Source organism: Eublepharis macularius, chromosome 12 (assembly GCF_028583425.1).
Source record: "Eublepharis macularius isolate TG4126 chromosome 12, MPM_Emac_v1.0, whole genome shotgun sequence".
Classification (NCBI taxonomy): domain Eukaryota; kingdom Metazoa; phylum Chordata; class Lepidosauria; order Squamata; family Eublepharidae; genus Eublepharis; species Eublepharis macularius.
In genome coordinates, this window is record NC_072801.1 from 69,510,076 (window position 1) to 69,530,906 (window position 20,831).

At 41.2% G+C, this 20,831-nt stretch overlaps 1 protein-coding gene across 1 annotated transcript; it reads left to right on the forward strand.

Annotated features, from left to right (window-relative positions):
* The first annotated feature begins 3,539 nt into the window (after window positions 1-3,539).
* Window positions 3,540-15,545, forward strand: LOC129339697 (vomeronasal type-2 receptor 26-like). Its single transcript, XM_054994277.1, has 4 exons — window positions 3,540-3,827; window positions 6,901-7,782; window positions 13,723-13,849; window positions 14,644-15,545. Exons 1-4 carry the CDS (start codon window positions 3,540-3,542, stop codon window positions 15,543-15,545), a joined length of 2,199 nt encoding a protein of 732 aa, XP_054850252.1.
* Window positions 15,546-20,831: the final 5,286 nt, after the last annotated feature.

Consider the following 20,831-nt stretch of genomic DNA (forward strand, 5'->3'; position numbering starts at 1 on the left):
CACTCTCCAAGTTATAAGGCCACATGGATTCACATTCTAGCTGTATCTGAAGTGAGCTATGACTCACAAAAGCTCATACCCTACCACAAATTTTGTTAACCTTAAAAGTGCTACTGGATTTTTACTCTTTTCTACTGCAGTTAGGCACCGGTGATGCTGGTTAGGATTTTTCTTTTAATTCTCATTTCTAAATTGACCACACCAAGGGAGTTCTATCCCACCCATTCAAAGTCACCATTCTGATTGAACTTAAGTATTTCATTGTGGAAATTGGCATGATTGGTACATCTTGCACAGCTTTTGGGACAGAGAGGCTGATAGGGCAATCTTGCAGCTTCACAGTGCTGAAGGGACTGTTATGACTTAGGAAGGGTCCTGGTTTGGAGCTGTTGTTGGGCTCTGAAGGCTCACCTAAGCATAAGACGTTATGCTGATGACAAGGGCTTTTTTTGAGCCGGAACGACCCGGAATGGCATTCCAGCAACTCTTTAAAATACCCACGTGATAGGCGCACATATTGAGAGGTGTACCACCACATTTGTGGGTCATAAATAGCAAAGAAGAGTTCTGCTACCTATCCAAGATTTGGAGAAGTGTTGGATGGTCTGAACAAAGCCAGCAGAAGCAGCTGTTTTCAATCTCCCACCCCGTACAAAGAACATCTATAATTGTGTTAGGGATGTTTTCCTCTAAAGTGGTAGATGAAACATTCTAAATAATAAATATGTAACCCATGATTCAGTCTATTAATGCATCTTTCATTCCCAGGATAATGTGACACATTATAGTGAGATGTATAAGAGGAACATTGTTGTAAGAGTCATTTTTTTTGCTGTTTTTCTCATGCAATAAAATTGTTTAAAAGTCTGTCCTGAAATGAGGAACAATTATTTGTAAAGGTTATTGGTCTGAGAAGCCTAAAGATCATGTGAGCAAGAAAATCCCTAAGAGCTGATCACTGGCTTTGCTGCATAAGACGATCGGCCCTGCATTGTCGTGTCCTTAAAAGAGCCTTATGCCCCATTCCCTCGGGTGATAGAGCAACTACTCGTCAATGCATCTCTGCATACTTTTCCTGTGTTGAGGTAATTCAGGGAACTTTTTTTTCCCTTTTATTGCAATTGATTTAGTTATCAGTCTAAACACCAATGACTGATTCAAATTTAGCACAGTTGAAAAAAATTGCATGGCATACTTCTACGCTTGATAAGACAAACTGGGAAATATTTGTTTGCTTGTGATAACTTTTGAAAAAAAACTTTTAAATTATAAATTAACCTTGCTTTACAAATATGACTCAGATGTGTGTGCTAAATTTCAGTCCAGCTCTTCAACTAATTATCTCGTAAAATCTCTTCCTTTTGAATTTTTTTCTTTTCTTTTTTTTCTCCCCACAACGGCTCCTTTTCGAATAATCCCCCCCCCCCGCAAGCCATATGCATTTGGATAACTCTCTGGGGGCTATGTGAGACTTTTCCGGAGAAGCTGTAAACATATTTTCTTCTCCTGTGGTGCAGAGAAGCTGAAGCTGTGTTTAAGATATCCGTCTCTGCGATTATCTAATTCCCCATGGATGCTTCTACTCTTCAACACCCTTAGGGAGTTCTAGTGACCACTAGGAAAATTATAAACCATGAATGAAGAATGCTTTTAATATACCCTTCCCATTTAGAGAAGGACTTATAGAGATGCAGACTCTCTGTCAGACTGATAATTGATACATTTGCATTGTACTGTCCTAATTACCACTCTAGGCAGATTGTGGTTTTCATGGAAACTCTAATGAACATGTGGAGAGAGGCAGATTTGCGTCTCAGTGGAAGATTTCTGTGCAAGATGATGGTATTCTTAGTGTTGCTACTTGTACTGCTGCCCCAAGCAGGAGGCAGATTTCATTCTGTTCAGTGTCGCATCAGTGGTCCCCATCCTATTTGTCACAAATACTATCGATCAGGAGACTTCATCATCGGTGGCATTATTTCTCAGATCTTTACGCTTCTCAGACCAATAACCTTTAAAAATAATCCTTCCTTCCAATCCTTTCGTGGCTCTCTGTAAGGACTTAATTTGTAGGGGGAAAAAACCTAAATCATTGTACCTTTCTCATTTGAGTTAGTGCTGCTTGTATGTTCATTCATTTGGGGATAATGATGCTGTCCCTGCAGATCATTCATTGCCTGTTGCTGCTACCCATTTGTTTTAATGATGCTGGTGTTATTTGATGCATTTTGAGTCTCTTAAAGTTAGATTTTATTAAATTTGGTTGATCATGAAGGGGAACCTTAAGAGTATCATAGAGAGAAGGAATAAAAATATCTTTTATGTGAAGCATTTTTTCTCTCCCAAAGGAAACCAAAATAACTTAAAAAGTTTTTCTTCTCTTTTCCATTTTCTCATTATTACAACAACCCTAAGAGAAGAATTAATGGCCTACACTTACGTATTAAACTCCCATGGCAAAGCCATGGCCTCCCAAATATTAAATGGATCGTCTAACTGCTACTCTGCACTGGCACTCTTAAATAAAATATAAAATATTTGTTCAGATAACTTTCTCAGCAAACCAGTCCTGTTCTTTGGTTTCAATGGGGCAGGAAATCCCTGGCTTTTTAGGAAAGAATTTTCATAATCAGGATTACTGATAACACTAGTTGCAATGTCTTAGAAACCTAATTTTCCCATAACTGTCCCATAATTTCCCCGTAAGGTCCCATTTTAATTGTATTTTATTTTTATTATTTTAATAACTGTATTTTATGCTTGTAAGATAGATTTCTATTTTTACTGTTTTTAACTTGCTATTGCGACGGCCTTTGGCCATATACAATTAAACCTTCTTACTTACTACTACTCTTACTAGTTGCAATGCTACTTGAATGAATAGTGTATATCAAGCAGAAAATTAACACACATTTGAAGATGGCTTTGAATGCTGTGCATACATGGGCTTGTGTGGTAACTCATAGCTTTCACAGTGAGCTAGTAACAGACTAAACTAGCAATTTCCACTACTGCCTGCTTCCCACTACAGGTTCTCATGTCATTCCTCAGGTTTCCCAATCCCTCATTTTATAGAGGTCAGGGGGCTGCAGTGAGATGAGGGAGACAGGAAAGCTTCATTCCACCTACAGAAAATCCAATTCTATGTGAGTCTTTCAAATCAACTTCATACTTCCCTGGATTGGGGCAAAACAATGGCTTAGAAACTCACAAGTTTTTCCATGAGCAGAAGGATTGCTAATTGCGGAGCATAATGTTCTTGCCTCTCTCCCTGACAACAGCCTGGAATGTCCCCTCCAAAAGTGTTCCTGAGAGACAGGGGAGACTTGAGGAATAGAATTGGTTGGTGGGCATTTCAGGCCGTCACAGGAGGGAGGGCAGGGATTTTGCACTCCGTGAGCAAAAATCGTTCCACCTGCAAGAAAGACAGTATTTTACTTTGATGTTGTTAGCAATCGCAGAATTAACACCAACGCTCTTAATGTTATTTTCTGACTCTGATGGACTGTGGTGCAGAATAAAACTCTTATTGCAGGGTAATGACTCAGATCTACCAGCACATCCTGGCCTTGGTATTTGCAGTAAAGGAAATCAGTGAGAATCCTCAGCTTTTACCCAACATCACCTTGGGATTTGACATCTATAACAACTATTTCCATCCAGTCCAGACCATCCAAGCCTCCATGGAACTTCTCTCCACACAGGACAGATTCATCCCGAACTATAAATGTGACACACAGAACAATCCAGTAGCAGTTATTGGGGGACCCAACTCCAATATCTATCTTCATATGGCAACCATCCTGTGCATGTACAAGATTCCACAAGTAAGATGTATTCATTGCATGTGTGAAGAAATTATCCTTACTTCCCTTAGCTTTGAGGCACACTTTTTGAGGTCTGATGACAGAAAAGGTGTGATTAAAGTGCAAAAGGATACCTTGCTTGATTCAGATGAAGAAACACAATTCTGTAAGTTTGTTCAGAAGTCTGATGGAAAAAAAATAGCTTGTGTGTATTCATTCACTCATGTATAGGCTACCAGTATGGGATTGGAGAACATCACCATATTTATTGAAACTATGTTCATACGTTACTTTAGGTTTATGAAAATCTAATGTACACATCAAAATGAAGTAGCGTTTTTCCTGCAGTCTACCACTTCAGTCTATACCTATACCATTTCAAATAGAATGAGGCATTTGCACGCTGGAGAGCCAGTTTGATGTAATGTAAGAGCATGGGACTGTAATCTGGAGAACGGAATTTGATTCCTAAGTCCTCCACTTGAAGCCAGCTGGGTGATCTTAGGTTAGTCACAGCTTCTAGCTCTCTCAGGGCCAAGCTACACATGACGAATGACACTTGAACAGCAAGTGTATTTCTCTCTGTTCACTTGCCCTCCACTCAATCCACTTGCCGTTCAAGTGTCATTCGTCATGTGTAGCTTGGCCCTCAGCCCCACCCACTTCACAGGGTGTTTTGTTGTGTGGATAATAATGACAAACTTTGTAAACCACTCTGAGTGGGTGTTAAGTCATCCTGAAGGGCAGTATATAAATCAAATGTTGTTGTTGTTGTTGTTATTGGAATAATTGTCCAATGTTTTTTTTTAATCAGTTTTTAATTCCCCTTCTCCCCAAATGAGAAAGCAGAACATCTCCTGATCTCTACCAATAGAATGGAATGGAATTAGATGGAAGGAACCAGAATTGGAATAAATCAAGGTTTAAAAGTTACATTTCTCCATATGATTGTCACAGAACTACCAACCGTTTAGTTTGTTCCTATGACTATGAGTTTCATGTTTTGGTGAGATTAAAGGACTGATGCTTTTGAGGAAGGTCTATTGTAAAGGGTCAATTTACCTGTCTCTGAGAATTTGAAATGACAAAAGACTGTAGGGATGAAAGAAGAATGAGAAAGGGAAATGCCAGCACCTGGGAGCATGGAGGATTTTTTAGTGACAAATTAGTCAGAGAAATACTTGCATTAGCATTTGGTGGCTCTTTTCTGTGCTTTTCCCAGCCCTTCAGCATCTTTGTTGAGATGTGGCAGCAGAACTATAAAGCAGTATTCCACATGAGGCTGCACCAGGCACTCGCAAAAGTCAGTATTGTAGTGGCAGTTTTATTACCACCCCTTTCCTTACAATCCCAAGCATGGAATTTACCTTTTTGAATGCCGTTGCATTCCTAGTCAACTGGTCTGCCATTGTTTGTCCAGATGCCATCAGCATAGATATGCAATTGGTAATTTTGGCCCCAGTGTGGAAGTTTTCACAACCACCAAGCAATGCATTCTGCAGAGGTTGGACCCTCTGACTCTGAGAACTTGACTCTCTTGAAGTTAAACATGGCTGTGTTGGACTTTCTAGGCTACTTCCTGCTCACAGATATGTTGAACTTCATAGCCCCATGGTCACTTTTAAATCTTTTTTAACACAAGTGGGATCCAGGCAGCTTTTTCACTCAGTCTTATCCAGTTCTCCTCTTTACTTCAGATTTTGACTTTGACCAAATCGTTCTCATGATTCCCAGTACAGAAGTTTTGATGATGTATGGGACTCCTCCTCCCATATTAAGCAGCAGAAAAGTGGTTGGACCCCATCTAGAGTCTTGGGTAATACCAGCTGACCTCTATTACCGTCAGGACATAGTATTTTGTCACAGCTAGAATGCTGAAGTCAGTTGCAAAATCTGTGAGTATAATTAAAGACCTCCACCACCCCCACCCCCACCATTACAAAGCTGGGTTTGATCAAGCCAGATTTTCTGCTTGTGACAAAGGAAGGTTCTATTGGGGTTCATGGGATCTGCAAGGACAGAAGCTATGAGTGGTGAGATGGGAGATGTAGGAAAGGATAGAATTTGTTGAGACTGAGTTAAAAAGTTGGCTGGATTCAATTCACTGTCCCTTTCAACAGCCTCTTTTTTTGATTGGTGTGAATTTTCTGGGATGTATAGCCGTGGTCTTGGCATTGTAGTTCCTGATGTTTCGTCAGCAGCTGTGGCTGGCATCTTCAGAGGTGTAGCACCAAAAGACAGAGATCTCTCAGTGTCCACAACAACCCTTGTCCTCCGGCCATGAAAGCCTTAGACAATATAGTCGCTTTTTTCTTCACCTTCAGATCTTTGGTCCTCGAGATGATAACACATTAGATGCATCTTTTCAAACTCCTCTGAAACTGAGAAACTGCTGTCTGTAAGACATCATAGTTTAGATATGGGTGTAAAATATGTGCCATATTCAGCAAAATGTGTTTTGGGGAGCTCATCTCAAGCATTATAGTTCAGAATATTTGATGTATAAGCTGAAGTAGCCGCTATGAGGAAAGATCAAAACAGACTTCAAATCACACACTTTATTTGCAAATATGTAATATGAAAGCAATGATGAAAGCAATGATGAAGAATATCGTTTTTATCGTTTTTTTTCCTGATCGTGTTTTTCATATTGCTTCATAGAGTGAGAACAAGCCAATCACACTGGGCAATCTTTACGGCAAGTTTCTCAACAGGCATCCAAAAAGTACACAAATGGAAACTGCTCTTCCTTGGTGCGGTTTCCATTGTTCTCCTAAGCCCTGTGCATCACTCAGCCATGAAGCATTGTTGAGACCAGCATGAGACTAAGTCTGTTCTATTCCATGTCGTCTTCTGACTCTTATCCAGGGATTCTAACTGTTTTATATTTGACATAAATATTCCACTGACATAAATTGCAATTAAAAAAAAAACCCTCCAGGTTCATAAATGCTCAATAAAGACTTGCAGAAATCTCCCTCACTTTGACAGCTGTTCTGAAGCAGTGTATTTTGCAAATGTTTAGCTAAACACAAACACAAATATTTAAGAAATATTGCTCTCTTTCACCTTTCCCCCCTCCTCTTCTGTTTAGCTCATTTATGGTTCTACTCCAGATGTGAACAACAAAGCAGAAGATGTTTTCTTCCACTGGATGTTCCCCAATGGGGCTCATCAGTACTATGGCCTTCTCCGGTTATTACGGTATTTCCGGTGGGTATGGATAGGAGTGATTTATCTGGATGTCGACATTGAAAAAACATTTATACACAATGTACTTCCCATGTTTTCCCAAAATGGAATCTGCTTTGACTTCATACAATCATTACCAAAAATGAGTTCCACTATTGACATCACAAAATACGTAAATGAAGAAATCGAGCTATGCCACGTTGTCATGAGAAGCACTGCTACTGTGGTGGTTTTTCATGGTGAATTTCAGACCACAATGAGGTTGAGAAGTTTACTCCATTATGCAGAATTTGAGGAGTTACCAGTGAAGACAAAAGGTAAAGTCTGGATCATGACAGCCCAGATGGACTTCACGTCAGACGCCTATCAAAGACTTTGGGACGTAGACTTCATCCATGGTGCTCTATCCTTTGCAGTTCACTCCAAGGACATGCTAGGATTCCAGAAATTTCTCTGTCTCAGACACCCTTCCATTCAAAAAGTGGATGGTTTTATCGGGGACTTCTGGGAACATGCATTTAACTGCTTCTTTCCTGACAGAAAGGTTAGGGGAATCTGCACTGTGTTAGACAAGAATGTTGAAGAAATGTGCACAGGGACTGAGAAGCTGGAGGCCCTTCCTAGCTCTGTCTTTGAAATGAGCATGACTGCCCACAGCTACAGCACTTACAACGCGGTGTACGCAGTGGCACATGCTTTGCATGCCATGCATTCATCGAAATCCAAGCATGTACCTGGGAAGGATGGAGGGGAAGGGACACGTCAAAATTGGCAGCTGTGGCAGGTAACATCCTGAGAAATCCGCCTGCCTGCCTGCCTGCCTGGATGGCTGGCTGTTTGTAATCCACATTTCTCACTGAGATCCAAAAAAGATTACATAGCACAAGTGAGAATACAATATAGTCAACATCTAGGACAGTCATTGAACAAAGCACAATAATGAAGAACAGTCAGGACATTCAGGGAAACACATACAATAAGGTATAATAGCAATTAAAAAAAAAAACAAGCATAAAGCCAAAGCATAGAAATTAAATCTTTCTAAATCAAGCATTACTAATTTACATGGCATGTTTAGCAATCTGGAAACTCACTAGTAGGCAGACAATATCCAACAGAGTGGCATATCGTCCCTGTCAGTACCAATGCATGTGCCTGAGTGACTTCTTAGAATACATCCCTATGATCTGGGTAGAAATCCCTCCTGAATAATTCAGTCTTGCATAATTTCTGGAAAGCCAGGAGAGTGGAAGCTTTCCTGACCTCCTCAGACAAACCATTCCATAAGGTGAGGGCAACCACCGAGAAAGCACATGTGTGGCAGCTGTTGATTTTACCCAACCGCAGGGTGGCTTCTGTAGGTAGACCTGTTAAGATGAACCAAGATGCTATGGCGGCATTTGCAGAGTTATGAGAGGCTGAGACCATAAAGGGCTTTGAATGTGATATTCATAATCTTGAATTGAGCCTGGTAACTGATGGGAAGCCAATGGAGTGACTGCAGAATGGGAGTAATATGTATGCTCTACATATGTAATACGTAGAGTAAACAATCTTCAGCGTTCTGCACCAGCTGGATTCTCTGAGTCAGCTTTGAGTGGAGGCCTATGCAGAATGCATTCCAGTATTATAGTCACCTTGTTACTGTGCTATAAATCTAGGTGGCCAGATAGGCTGTGTCAAGATAGGGGGCCATCTTTCAGGCTAACCTGAGTTAGAAGAAGGCCTTTTTTGCGGCTGCATTTTCTTGCTTCTCTAGCAGTAGTGCTGGATCTAGTATAACCGTTTGGCTCTTAACTGAGTCAGTCAGGGTCAACTGAACCCCATCAAAGGTGAGAAGCACGATGGACTTCAGGATCTCCGCTTTTCCAACCAACGTCACTTCCATTTTGTCTGGCTTCAATTTCAGTTGTCATCTGAATATTAAAGCCATAGCTACAAATGAGTTCTCCAAAAGCCTTGGATTCAATTTCAATTTGTGTGCTTTCAGTCAGTTCACAACAGCTGCCAAGCTGTACCTGTATGGCATCACCAGGATATTTGGATAACAAGATATATGCTGGGTGTCATCTGCATGACACCCTAAAGTTCTCCTAAAGTCTTTACGTAGAATTTTAATTACATGGGGGATAAGATTATGATTTGTGGAACCCTACAAGGGTTTTCCATATCTGTCTAGAGCAACAGATTATAACTCTGTCTGGAGGTTAGGCATCAAAGAACAACTGCCATAATACAGACATTCACTAAAGTTCTTGCTCAAGTTAAGATTATTGTGGACTTGAATATTCCTTGTCTGGCTAGACTATGATTTTTCACTATTACCAGGATTACTACGTCTAATGGTGTGAAAGATCATTATTTGCAGGGCTTTTTTCCAGCTGGAATGTGGTGAAACGGAGTTCCGGAACCGCTTGAAAATGGTCACATGGCTGGTGGCCCCACCCCCTGATCTCCAGACAGAGGCTGTGGTGCGGAGGGCAATCTAAACTCCCCTCTGTCTGGAGATCAGGGGGTGGGGCCACCAGCCATGTGACCATTTTCTCCAAGGGCAACACACTGAGTTCCACTACTTCTTTTCCCAGAAAAAGCCCTGAGTATTTGCAAAGCTAGGTTAGTCTGTCATAGAAAAATTAGAAAAATTCTAGTCTGTCAAGACATGATCCTGGGCCTAAGGCTGAAGAAGAAGCTGCTTGGAGGCCATGAGGAAGCCCATCTGCCACAAAAGGCAAAAATGTTATGCATTTGCCCAGGCAGTAAAAAATTGGCCCTACTGCAACATTATTCCTTCTGAGTCATGCCAGAAGTGATGCTATCAGCCAAGTATGCCCCCCTTATGTTTCTGCCACCTCAGTACCCCCACCTATCACACTCAACCTAACCTCACCTACAGCAAGGTGAATGTGGCCTAAGAATGAGAATCCCATCAGGCAGTCACATAAGGGAGCTTTGTTGTTTCCGGGCCATATTCCTTCTTTGTGAATATTACTGTGTATTAATTCTGCCCCATTTTTATAATGCCACTCCTATTAGTCACGTGCTATCATATTTGTTTCAAATCCCTTTTCTTTCTTTAAAAACATTTTATTATACCAAAAAGGGAATACCGAAAAAAGAGGGATAAAGGAAGGGGATAATTAAAACAAATACGAAGCTGTGTGCTACAAGGATTATTAAAGTACAGAGTACAAAAACCATAACCTTTAAAGGTGTTAGAATAATAATTAAAACTGTTTAGTATATATATTTTCAAATAAACAACACATGCAGAATTCAAACCTGTATCTATTCCTTATCTTAATTTTTTTTAAAAAACTCATTATCCCATCTATCTTATCATTACCTTTTCTTAAGAATAACAATGCTAATCCTTTAAGGTCAAAAGCCTTTTTTGTTCACTTTGCTGGGGTTCGTCACACCTCAAGTTCAGCCATACATCTGGGCATGGCCTTACTAAAGAGGGGAATGCCTCGGGGCAAGGAGGGCAGAAATAGGACTCTTTTGTCTCAGTCATGCTCTGATCTGGGCTGCCCTCCTGCTCGATTTTGTGGCAGAAATCAAGAATGAAAGGTGGGTAATGGGGCCAGGGGAAGAGCATGGCATGAAACATGGTGAATCCAATCTTCTTCATTGCTGCAGGTGGTGTAGAAATGTGAGATGTGAGCTTTCTGAGTTAAGAACTGGCAACATTAGTGAGAGGCTAGTTGCAACAAATTCTTATATATTCTCTTTCCTCTTTTGGGTTTCATATGCATTAGGTTCTATTTATATATATATATATATATATATATATATATATATATATATATATATATATATATATAAATTTGTTTAAAAATTAATATATTAAAACATATTAAATATATTAAAACATATTAATATATTAATATGTTAAAAATTAATATATAAGTCACCTTTCCCGGTGACTGAAGGCGGTCTGCAAGTTGAGCCATGTCTTAATTTATCTTTTGAGTCTCTTCTTGCCTGTGTTGTTTTGTCAAGTGAAATGTGATTACCCAAAGATAAATCTTTGCACATGTCTTTTAAAATAAAAACTCATGATTTCCTCTACTGCAATTTAGCTCCCCCATTTTCTGAGAAGCGTCTCCTTCAACAACAGTGCTGGAGATAAAATTTCCTTTGACCAAAATGGGGAATTCATATCTGGATTCGATGTTGTTAACTGGGTGACATTCTCAAACCAATCTTTTCTTAGAGTCAAAGTTGGAAGGATCGAACCAGATGCTCCCTCAGAAAATGTGTTCACCATATCTGAGGATGCCATCCAGTGGCCCAGTATCTTCAACCAGGTAGGAGCCAAACACGTTTTGAATGTGTATCACCATTTTCCCAGTGTTTAAAAATCGTTCCCTGTTTAGGCACTGAGTAAATTCTTGTTGTGGAAGAGCTAGATAAGGTGCAATATTCATCTTCTACACTTTAAAAAAGATAGTAAAAATTGCAGCTGCTGGTTTGAATTTTGAGGAAGGATTGCTAGGGAACAGTGTTTAGCTTCTCTTCAATGATTTAGAATGCTCCTCTGATATTGTAGTTACCTCTGGTTTGTGTGTGTGTGTGTGTGTGGCATTTTGAACCTGTGTTTCCATAGGATAGATTTCACTCTTTTCCTGGTTTTTGTATGCTGCCAGAGAGACAAATTGAACCTATTATTTTCAACTCGAAGTGCAAGCAGTCAGATGTTGGAACTCAATTGCTCTTTACTATGTATTAGGGATGGGCACAAACCAGAAAAAAAAATGAACCATGCAGTTCACAGTTCATCACATTTCATGAATCACAAACCACAAACTTTCAGAAACCTGCCCTGGTTTGCGAACAGGTTCATTTGGTTCGTAAAAATGGCACTTCCAGGCCAGCAAATCACCACTTCCGGGTCAGCAGAAGGTCACTTCTGGGTCAGCAGAAGGTCTGCAGAAAGCCCATCCCCCATTGCCTAGGAAACTGATTGATCAGCACCAAGCTGTCTGCAGTGACAACCTGAAAAGTAAACCAAACAAACTGCCCTAAAGTTTATGGCGGTTTGTCACAACCGGGTTCTGACAAACTGCCAGTTCATGAATCATGACCCGGCCTGTTTTGTGCTGAACTTTGGTTCGTATTTTGTTTTGTGCTTATCTTTACTATGTATGTTGTTTTCTAATAAGTGAATGAGTTATGTACTCATTTCCATCAAATGCAATGGACTTAGAAAGGTATAACTCTATTTAGGATTGTTCTCTAAGTCACCAAAATTCCCTTCAAAGTTGTATAAATTACAAACCATTTGATGTTATGACTAGAGATGGGCACGATCCAAAAAAAATTAACGATCCAGCTGATTGTGGATTGGCGCCAGTGACGATCCCTAATAAACAATCCACACTGATCATCTCCCATTCCCAATCTGTGGATCATGGAGGCAAAAGCGGAGGGGCACCCCACTGTTCCCAGTGATACAGGAACGGTGGGTGATGCCGGTGGCATCTGTGTTTGGCCATCTGTGTTTGGCTGTCAGAGCTGCCTATCAGGGTTTGCAGGGATGAGATTGGAGTGCCCGTGGCTACAGAACACCCCCTTCCCACTCCCTCCCCTGGCTGTCTTCTCCCAACTGGTGACTGCTTTGCTGCTCCGTGGTTGGAAGGAAGCCCTGCTGATTAAGGAAAGCTGGGCTTCCATTCGGGTTTCCAAGACGACAGAAGCTGAGGCATTCCCCTGGCTCCATTGCCAGGGGAATCGATTGCTGGCGCCTGAGTGTCTGGCTTCCCGATCCAAGCATGATCCAGCCCCAATCCAGCCCCCCTCCCAATCAATGGATCGTTGGCTGTGGCCGATCACGATGTGCTGATTCATGATCGCACAATCGCCATTATCGTGGGGTTTTTTGGATCGTAATGCGGATTGTGCCCATCTCTAGTTATGACCATCTACACAAAAGACAGGCTGAATTTACATTAAAAACCTGAACTTTAATAATAGAAGCAACTGGTGTGATAAAGTTGCTTTCCCCCCAATATCTTTATCAAAGAGTTGCAGTCGTGGTGTTGGTTCCAACATTACATGACAAATCAATTTCTCTCTTGAAGCTATGTTTTTGCACCATTTGAAATTTTGATTAGTTGAGAATTGGGTTGCTGTCAAATTCTCTAATTCTGATATTTTAATATTCCTAATGCCTCTTTTGGTTTTGCTTCTGTTTAATGTGAATTTCCTCTCCAATTTTCAGCTTTGTAACAGTGTTCTCTATCAGTTGTGTATAATATAAAAATTGAGTTAATGTAGTATTTAAAGTGGTATTTTAAAAAAGAGATCCTACACATCAGCAGAAATGGGAACAAAAACTGTGAAAATAGGAAAATGTAAATTATGAAATGGGGGAAAAAATGCAGCAGAGCATCAGCACTTTATGCAATGCTAATATCAGTCAAGTTCTAGACTGACCAGAGAGATGCAATATCCCTGAATTATTCTTAGCTTAACTTCACAGTTCCCAACTATCTCTTCCCTCCATACTCTCACCTACGCCAAGTAGATCTGCCTCATCTGGATCAGAGAGCATGTTTGCAATCAGAATTGTTCTAGAACAATCAGAATTGTTCTAGAATACATCTGAGGGTGCTTAATTCTTTCTTAGAAGCTATACTGAGCTGTATCAAAAATACAGCATATGGCTTTATTATGATATCTAAAATGATTAATGTGCATCATTTAATGAATTTCTGGACAGGTTCAGCCCATTTCTCAGTGTAATGAGGAGTGCCATTCTGGATATAATCAAAGAAAGAAAGAAGGGAAGCCCTATTGCTGCTATGATTGCCTTCCATGTCCAGAAGGAAAGATTTCAAACCAGAATGGTAAGACTCAAAGTGTACAACACGCAAACATTTTTTTTAACATGATCAAACACTTGGGTATCGGGATGTATATGCACTACCACTGTTTGAAAAGTGGTTTTGGGTTTTTTTTGCATGCTTCACTGGTGATTGTTGATAAGTCTGAGACAAGAATATATTTTTATATGCATAATACCTCATTTAACTCAACCAGATCAAGGATTACACTACATCCTAACGAGATAGTGGTCGTGACTACTCCCATGTTGAGCCACCTAGGTAGAAAAGAAATTCTCAGTGACAAGACTGAGATTACATGGATCCTAAAATTTTGGATTAGATTTGCTCCTCCTATAGCAAATTTCAAGAGAACACTATGTAAATTATGGCCATTTCCACAGGCGTTGAATAATGCACTTTCAATGCACTTTCGCAATCCTTTAGAAGTAGATTTTTTGTTCAACACACAGGCTGCTTCCACACACATTGGATAATCCACTTTCAATACTCTTTAGTGAACATTTGAAACTGATTTTCCATGTGTGGAACAAAAAATCCACTTCTAAAGGATTGTGAAAGTGCATTGAAAGTGCATTATTGAGCGTGTGTGGAAATGGCCATGGAAAACCAGTTTCAAATGTTGACTAAAGAGTATTGAAAGTGGATTATCCAACGTGTGTGGAAGCAGCCCATGTCATGTTTTGAGTGAGGAACATTCAATCAGCGTCTTGTAATGTAAAGCAGTGATTACTGAGATTATCTACTGATTGTCTTCCAAGTATAACTTCAAAAAAAAAAGATATTTTATTTTCCAGATCTGGGCAACTGTTTTCAATGTCCGGAAGATCATTACCCAAATGACAAACAGGATCTGTGCCTTCCGAAAGTTATAACCTTTTTGTCTTATGAGGAGCCCTTGGGGACCAGCTTGTCCATTTTCTCTCTCTCCTTTTCTTTCATCACAGTTTTGGTGCTCGGAATATTCATGAAGTACCACAACACACCCATCATCAAAGCCAATAACCGGCATCTCTCCTACACTCTTCTTATCTCCCTCCTCTTTTGCTTCCTTTGTGCTCTACTCTTCATTGGCCGACCCGAGAAGGCGACATGCCTCCTTCGACAAACGACATTTGGCATTGTTTTCTCAGCGGCTGTCTCTTGTCTGTTGGCCAAAACCCTCACTGTAGTTCTCGCATTTCTTGCTACCAAGCCTGGATCCAGCATGAGGAAATGGTTGGGGAAAAAACTGACAACCTCCATTGTCCTTGCCTGCTCCTTAACTCAGGTTGTTCTTTGCAGCACGTGGCTGGCCAAATTCCCCCCATTCCCTGATCTTAACATGCACTCCATAAGGGGAGAAATCATAGTGGAATGCAACGAAGGGTCAGACATCATGTTTTATTGTGTCCTGGGCTACATGGGCTTCCTGGCCTTTGTCAGTTTTGTTGTGGCTTTCCTTGCCAGGAAGTTACCAGACACTTTCCAGGAAGCCAAGTCTATTACCTTCAGCATGCTCCTGTTTTGCACGGTCTGGCTGTCCTTTGTTCCGACCTACCTGAGCACAAAAGGGAAGTATATGGTGGCCGTGGAGATCTTCTCCATCTTGGCCTCCAGTGCTGGAGTACTGAGTTGTATTTTTTTCCCTAAATGCTACATCACTATGATAAGACCTGATCTGAACAAAAGGGAGCAGATGATAAAGAGGGGGAAATGAAGAACTTGTATGTCTTCTGCTCTGGGCTGTGGTGGAATACTGTGTACATGCATAGAAATTTTTCTGAAATTTTCTTTGTGTCCTATATATTTGATCGTGAACTTATCATTTTTGAATGAAATGATCAGGTGTGAGCCAATTCTTTTTTCTAATTTATTAGTTGAAATTTTTTAAATTTATTAGGTGTTTTCCAAAATTGTGCATGTGCAAAGTTCTACTGATCTTAGCAGTTTGACAGCCATTATCTAAGTACAGCATTTAGTTATGACTGATTTAAGTCTGGCTGATTCCACACAGAGGCCAATTCCACATGGCTTACCTGAAGCCGGAACTTTGCAGAACATTGCGGATCATGAAGGAAAAAACACGGAAGATTACGTTTTCTCATGCGAGTTTTGTGTGACGTTGCACGAGTTTTGTGCGAGAAAACACGCTCTTCTGCGTTTTTTCCGGCATGATCCTCAATGTTCTGCAATGTCCCGGCTTCATTTAAGCCATGTGGAATTAGCCAGACAGCTGTCATTTTCCTTCCATTTTTCCTCTGCCATGCCACAGGAAGCCTTCTGGAGCAGAGCAATGAGAAATCACTACTGCACTATTACAATCTAACATTCTTCCGATGTATCGCCATGATCACTAAAGTCCAAGCTTTCATTTTTTAAAAAAATAAGTCTCTATTCCCTTCTCTTCTCCCTACACCTTTTCTCATATAACTCTGCAACAAAATGGGTTAGAGTCTTATTTTGTAAAGAAATTAAAGTACTTTTGCATCATGGCAATACGTTTGGTAGAATGTTGATTATTATTTGATTATTGCAATAGAGCAATACCGATTGCCAGTTTCTAAAAAAAAATCCAGGGATAACTATGGCCATGTCTGCGGGAAAAGCTGGTGGTGATGCACTGCACTGAGAGGAAGGAATACAGAGAAGCACCTTGGTAAACATTCACAAGCTGGTTGACAAACAGTTGAACTGATCATGGAAAATTTGGTTTCTTGAAAGAGACTGGTAAACAGGATGTGAGCTGAACTAGTAGGTGATCAAGCATCCCTAAAAAGGGTGAAGAGCTTGTTTTTCATGTTCTCATCACTCAGTCGATTAAACAGATACCAGAGAGGGAACTTCCTCCCATCTGTTGTGCTTAACTGATGGGATATGAGCTTAAGCATTTCGCTGAATCAATACATCACATTCTGCAGTGCATTGTACATGTGGTTTGGAGGGATCAAGTGGCAAATGGTGAAATGGGGCATACTTCACACCATCAGAGTGGTATAGGAAGATTTACTGAAAGCAGACTTTCATGACTCAGTTGATCCTGGCAGCGATCCATACCTGGGTGATGAACACGCACTCATTCCCAAGGGGTTCACATGCATAGGCTAATGACACTGAGCAAGGAACTTATCTATACCATTAAGGTGTGTGGGCAGATGACTAATGGAGGAAGTGTTTATACCTATGTATACCAGGACAAAGTTCTGCTATAATATGAACTGAATGAAAATAAACATGAATTGTGATACATGCTAAATGTGCAGCCACATAAAAGTTCAGAGAAATTCATGGTGGATCAGTGTAAGAAGTGAAATGGGACACTTGATTCATCCAAACTGGGAAACAAGCGATTAGAAGAGGATTCGTAAAATTGATACAGACTTGTTAATGATTTGATGACGGCCACCTTTCGATTCAGTCGCAATATCTGTCTAATGACTCATTGTGAAATTGCTGGAGAAGGTATGCTTCTTCAATCTCATCTCCCTCTCCTTCAGTGTCCCGTTGTTCACCTTCCTCTCCCATCTGCAAAATCAAGCAGAACTTCATGGTTCCATAGTAGGTGGGTAAGGGAAGTAAGATGGATTGGGAGATTCAGGACAGGAGGTGCAATCGTGAAGCCTTCTCTTGTTAAACTACAGAAGGTGGTCTCAGTTGAAAACAAGCCGTCCTAGGAAGATGTTATATTCTGAAGTGGGTGCATGTGGACACGGAATGTCACTCTCACCATATGGTTCCAACTGAACTTCCACCCTGTGCTGACAATCATTTTCCTTAAATGAGTTCAATAAAACCCTTTAATCTTCTTTAATGTCTTCTTTGGTTCTCTGTATGAATATTGATTTAAATATTGACTAAATTTGCTTAGTCACAACTCACAACGGAACGTCTCTCCATGGGGACATGATCTTTCTTTGACCGTGTACTTCTCAATAGAGCAGTGTGTGTGCATCTATATGTATACATGTATTGAACTATCTATTTTAATGCAGCTGTCTTCATTGCCACATTCAAACATGTGATCTATGGTGCATAAGGTAAAGGTAAAGGTAGTCCTCTGTGCAAGCACTGAGTCATTACTGACACATGAGGGGGTACATTCCCTGATGCAATTTCTTTGGTTATATTTGTGAGTTGGATCCAACCAGCTTTTTTGCTAGGAAAAAGAGAGGAAGAATTCAACTTGTCCAGCTGCAGCAAAGCTGCTTAGGCTGGGAGTTGGCTTTGCAGCCCCGCCCAGAGGAAGCTGACAGGCTCCCTTCCCGGGCATCCGGGGCTTTGGCCAGTAGTGGAGCCAAGATCCGCTTGCAGGTGGCTCTGTTTCCCCAGCTTCAGTTTCCTCATGTGCTCGGCCCACCCACTTCACCCTGTTTTAGTGCAGGATTAGCCAGCTGCTGTGTCAGAGCCAGGTAGGAATTTTTCCCTTTTTGCCCTGATTGGCTTTGGGAGAGGGGGGAGGGTTCGCCTACCTTGCACAAATGGCAGTGTTCTGAGGTATTGTTTGGGTGCTGATGCTTGATCTGTCATTGGCAGGAGAGTTTGGGGTATAGGGTGCGGGCCGGTGAGCACCCAGTGGTGCTTCCCCATAAGTGGGGAACAAGGTCTGCCATCAGTGTGGTATGCTGCTGGTGGCTACCATTGCACAGGCAGATGCCTGCTGGGAATCCCCAAGTACAAGGCCTTCCTTCATGCTAGACAGCTGGGGCATTAGGTGCTTGAAGGGGGGATCCCTTGCCTGGCTGGCCGGATTGCAGGGGTCAGGGAAACTGTGGGCCCGATTGAAAAGAAAATGACCGCAAGATCCCTGTGCATGGTCTTTGGCACAATGCCCAACTCCCTCAAATGGGCTAAATAGCGCAGTACCGCCAATCAGCCACAGGTCCTCTGGGAATGGATCTGGGGTGTGAAGTGAGACAAGGCGTCTGAGATACTGTTATCTGCACCTGCTACATGATGGGACTCTCCTATCAGAGCATGGCAAGTAGAGGTCCATTAGGTGGCATTTGGGCCATACAGAGGCCCTCCTTTCATCTTTTGACTCACTGCATGGGGAAGCGAGAGTGGCCCCCAACCCCTGCCTCTGAGTGATTGTCTGTTATGCAGAGTGAGAATACACTAAAGAGGTGGCTGCATGTACCCTCTTCCCTATGATTGATGAAGCTGCTTTCAGGACATTGCTAATCATGGCGAGGTGGTGTGCACAAAACCACTTCCTCCACACCGTCACTCTAAGAAAACAACTAGGCAATTGGAGGCAGGGGGCCAGGCCTCTCTTGCTCATCATGCAGCAAGTCAATGCATAGGAGGTGGAGGGTGGGATGTGTCTTCACTAGGCTAGAACTATTGCTAGAATAACTACCTAAAATTAGCTGTTAGAGGCTTAGGCAACACAATGAAGGACCTGTCAGTTGAATGCCACAAGAGACCTGTTAGTAGCCATATTGGAATCTCACAAAGATTGTGTTGAGTTTGCTAATTACAGAGCAGATCCTCACCTTTCTGAAAGCTCTCAAATCTCTAAACTACTAAAAGAACCAGGGGCTTCTGGAGAGGTGATTATCTGCCCTGTCATTATCACGTCCCCTATGATTAACTGCTTCAGGTGGAAATCTCAGAGCCAATCAATGGCTACTTTCAAAATGAATAGTCAAATGCAACTTACAAGCTTGTGCTGTAAACTCCAGTCAAAACAACTTGTGCCTCAAAGATCTGGGAGGTTAAACTGAAGAAGGTTGACCTGTGTCAAAGGTAGCTGTCCTGCATTCTCTATGAGAGCAAACAACCAGGCAGGAATTTGTAATGATAAAGAAAGCAAGAGTGGAATAGTGATTAAACCATCAGCCTAGGGTCTGAGAGAACTAGCTTCAGATCTTAACCCTCTCCTGAAGTGCTATTACTTTTTTTTTTTTACTATCATGCTCTCTAAGTCTTAATTTACTTAAGGGAAGGGTCCATGGCTCAGTTTTAGGACATCAACTTTGCATGCAGAAGCCCCAGGTTCAATCTGGAATCTCCAATTCAAAAAGTATACGTAATGTGCAAGATGCCCGCTAGATACCCCAGAGAGCTGCTTCCTGTCTGAGTAGACAATACTAAGTTTGACAGACCAATTTCCTCATCCAGTACAAGGCAGCTCCATGAGCACTTCAAAGGTTGATGTGAAGAGATGGAGAACTATGGAAGTCAGTTTCTGTCAGGAAGGAGGGATAAAAATGATCCAAATAAGAGTCTTAGTCCTTCGTTGATTGTTTTATTTCTGTAACTTTACTCTACATGGACTCTCTCCAGCTTATATATTTCAGTCATGAATGTCACATTCATGCTGTTTTAACCAGATAAAAGCCTTTTTCTCAATACTGGCCGTTTCCTCATGGCTTAACTCATTCTGCAAAATAGCAAAATCTCGTGCAAAATCTCACAAGAAGATGCTGTTATCGTGTCTTCTCATGCGATAACAACATCTTCTCGCGAGATTTCACGTGAGATTTCGCTATTTTGCAGAATAAGGTAAGCCGTGTGGAAACGGCCTTGGTTTCCCATCTTGTGATTTAAACTAATGATATGTGATTTTCATGCCATTTTATGTTCTTGAAAATGTATACATTTTTCATTTTCACTCGTGCATTAGTACATTAACATTCCATATTGTGTGTACAGATTTGATACATATGAGTCACATTCATCATATGCATATGCATATATAGACTACATATAAATACAATCAAAATGAGGAAAAAATCTTTAAAAATATTTAAAAAGCAAACAGGCATAAAAAAAATGAACTATGGCAGGCAATAACATTCTTGGAACATATTCAGCAAGGGCTCAGGTTGGCCATAAGCCACCTGTGGGGTGCAGGAGTCTGAGCAGAGGCCCAACCTCCCTCTTTGGCAGGTTAGCATGGGATTTGAGTGGGATGGTGACCCCTTTGGCGCATTCACTTAGGGGAATTGGGATTCTGTCAGGAGCAGCTGGTGGGCTTCATGGCAGCCAGTTGCGAGGGCAG

Excerpts from the sequence above, each read along its gene's own strand:
- LOC129339697 (XM_054994277.1), top strand. The coding sequence starts at position 3,540 with ATGACTCAGATCTACCAGCACATCCTGGCCTTGGTATTTGCAGTAAAG. Across the intron at positions 3,828-6,900 it reads GCATGTACAAGATTCCACAA|CTCATTTATGGTTCTACTCC; the intron begins GTAAGATGTATT and ends TCTTCTGTTTAG. Across the intron at positions 7,783-13,722 it reads AAAATTGGCAGCTGTGGCAG|GTTCAGCCCATTTCTCAGTG; the intron begins GTAACATCCTGA and ends ATTTCTGGACAG.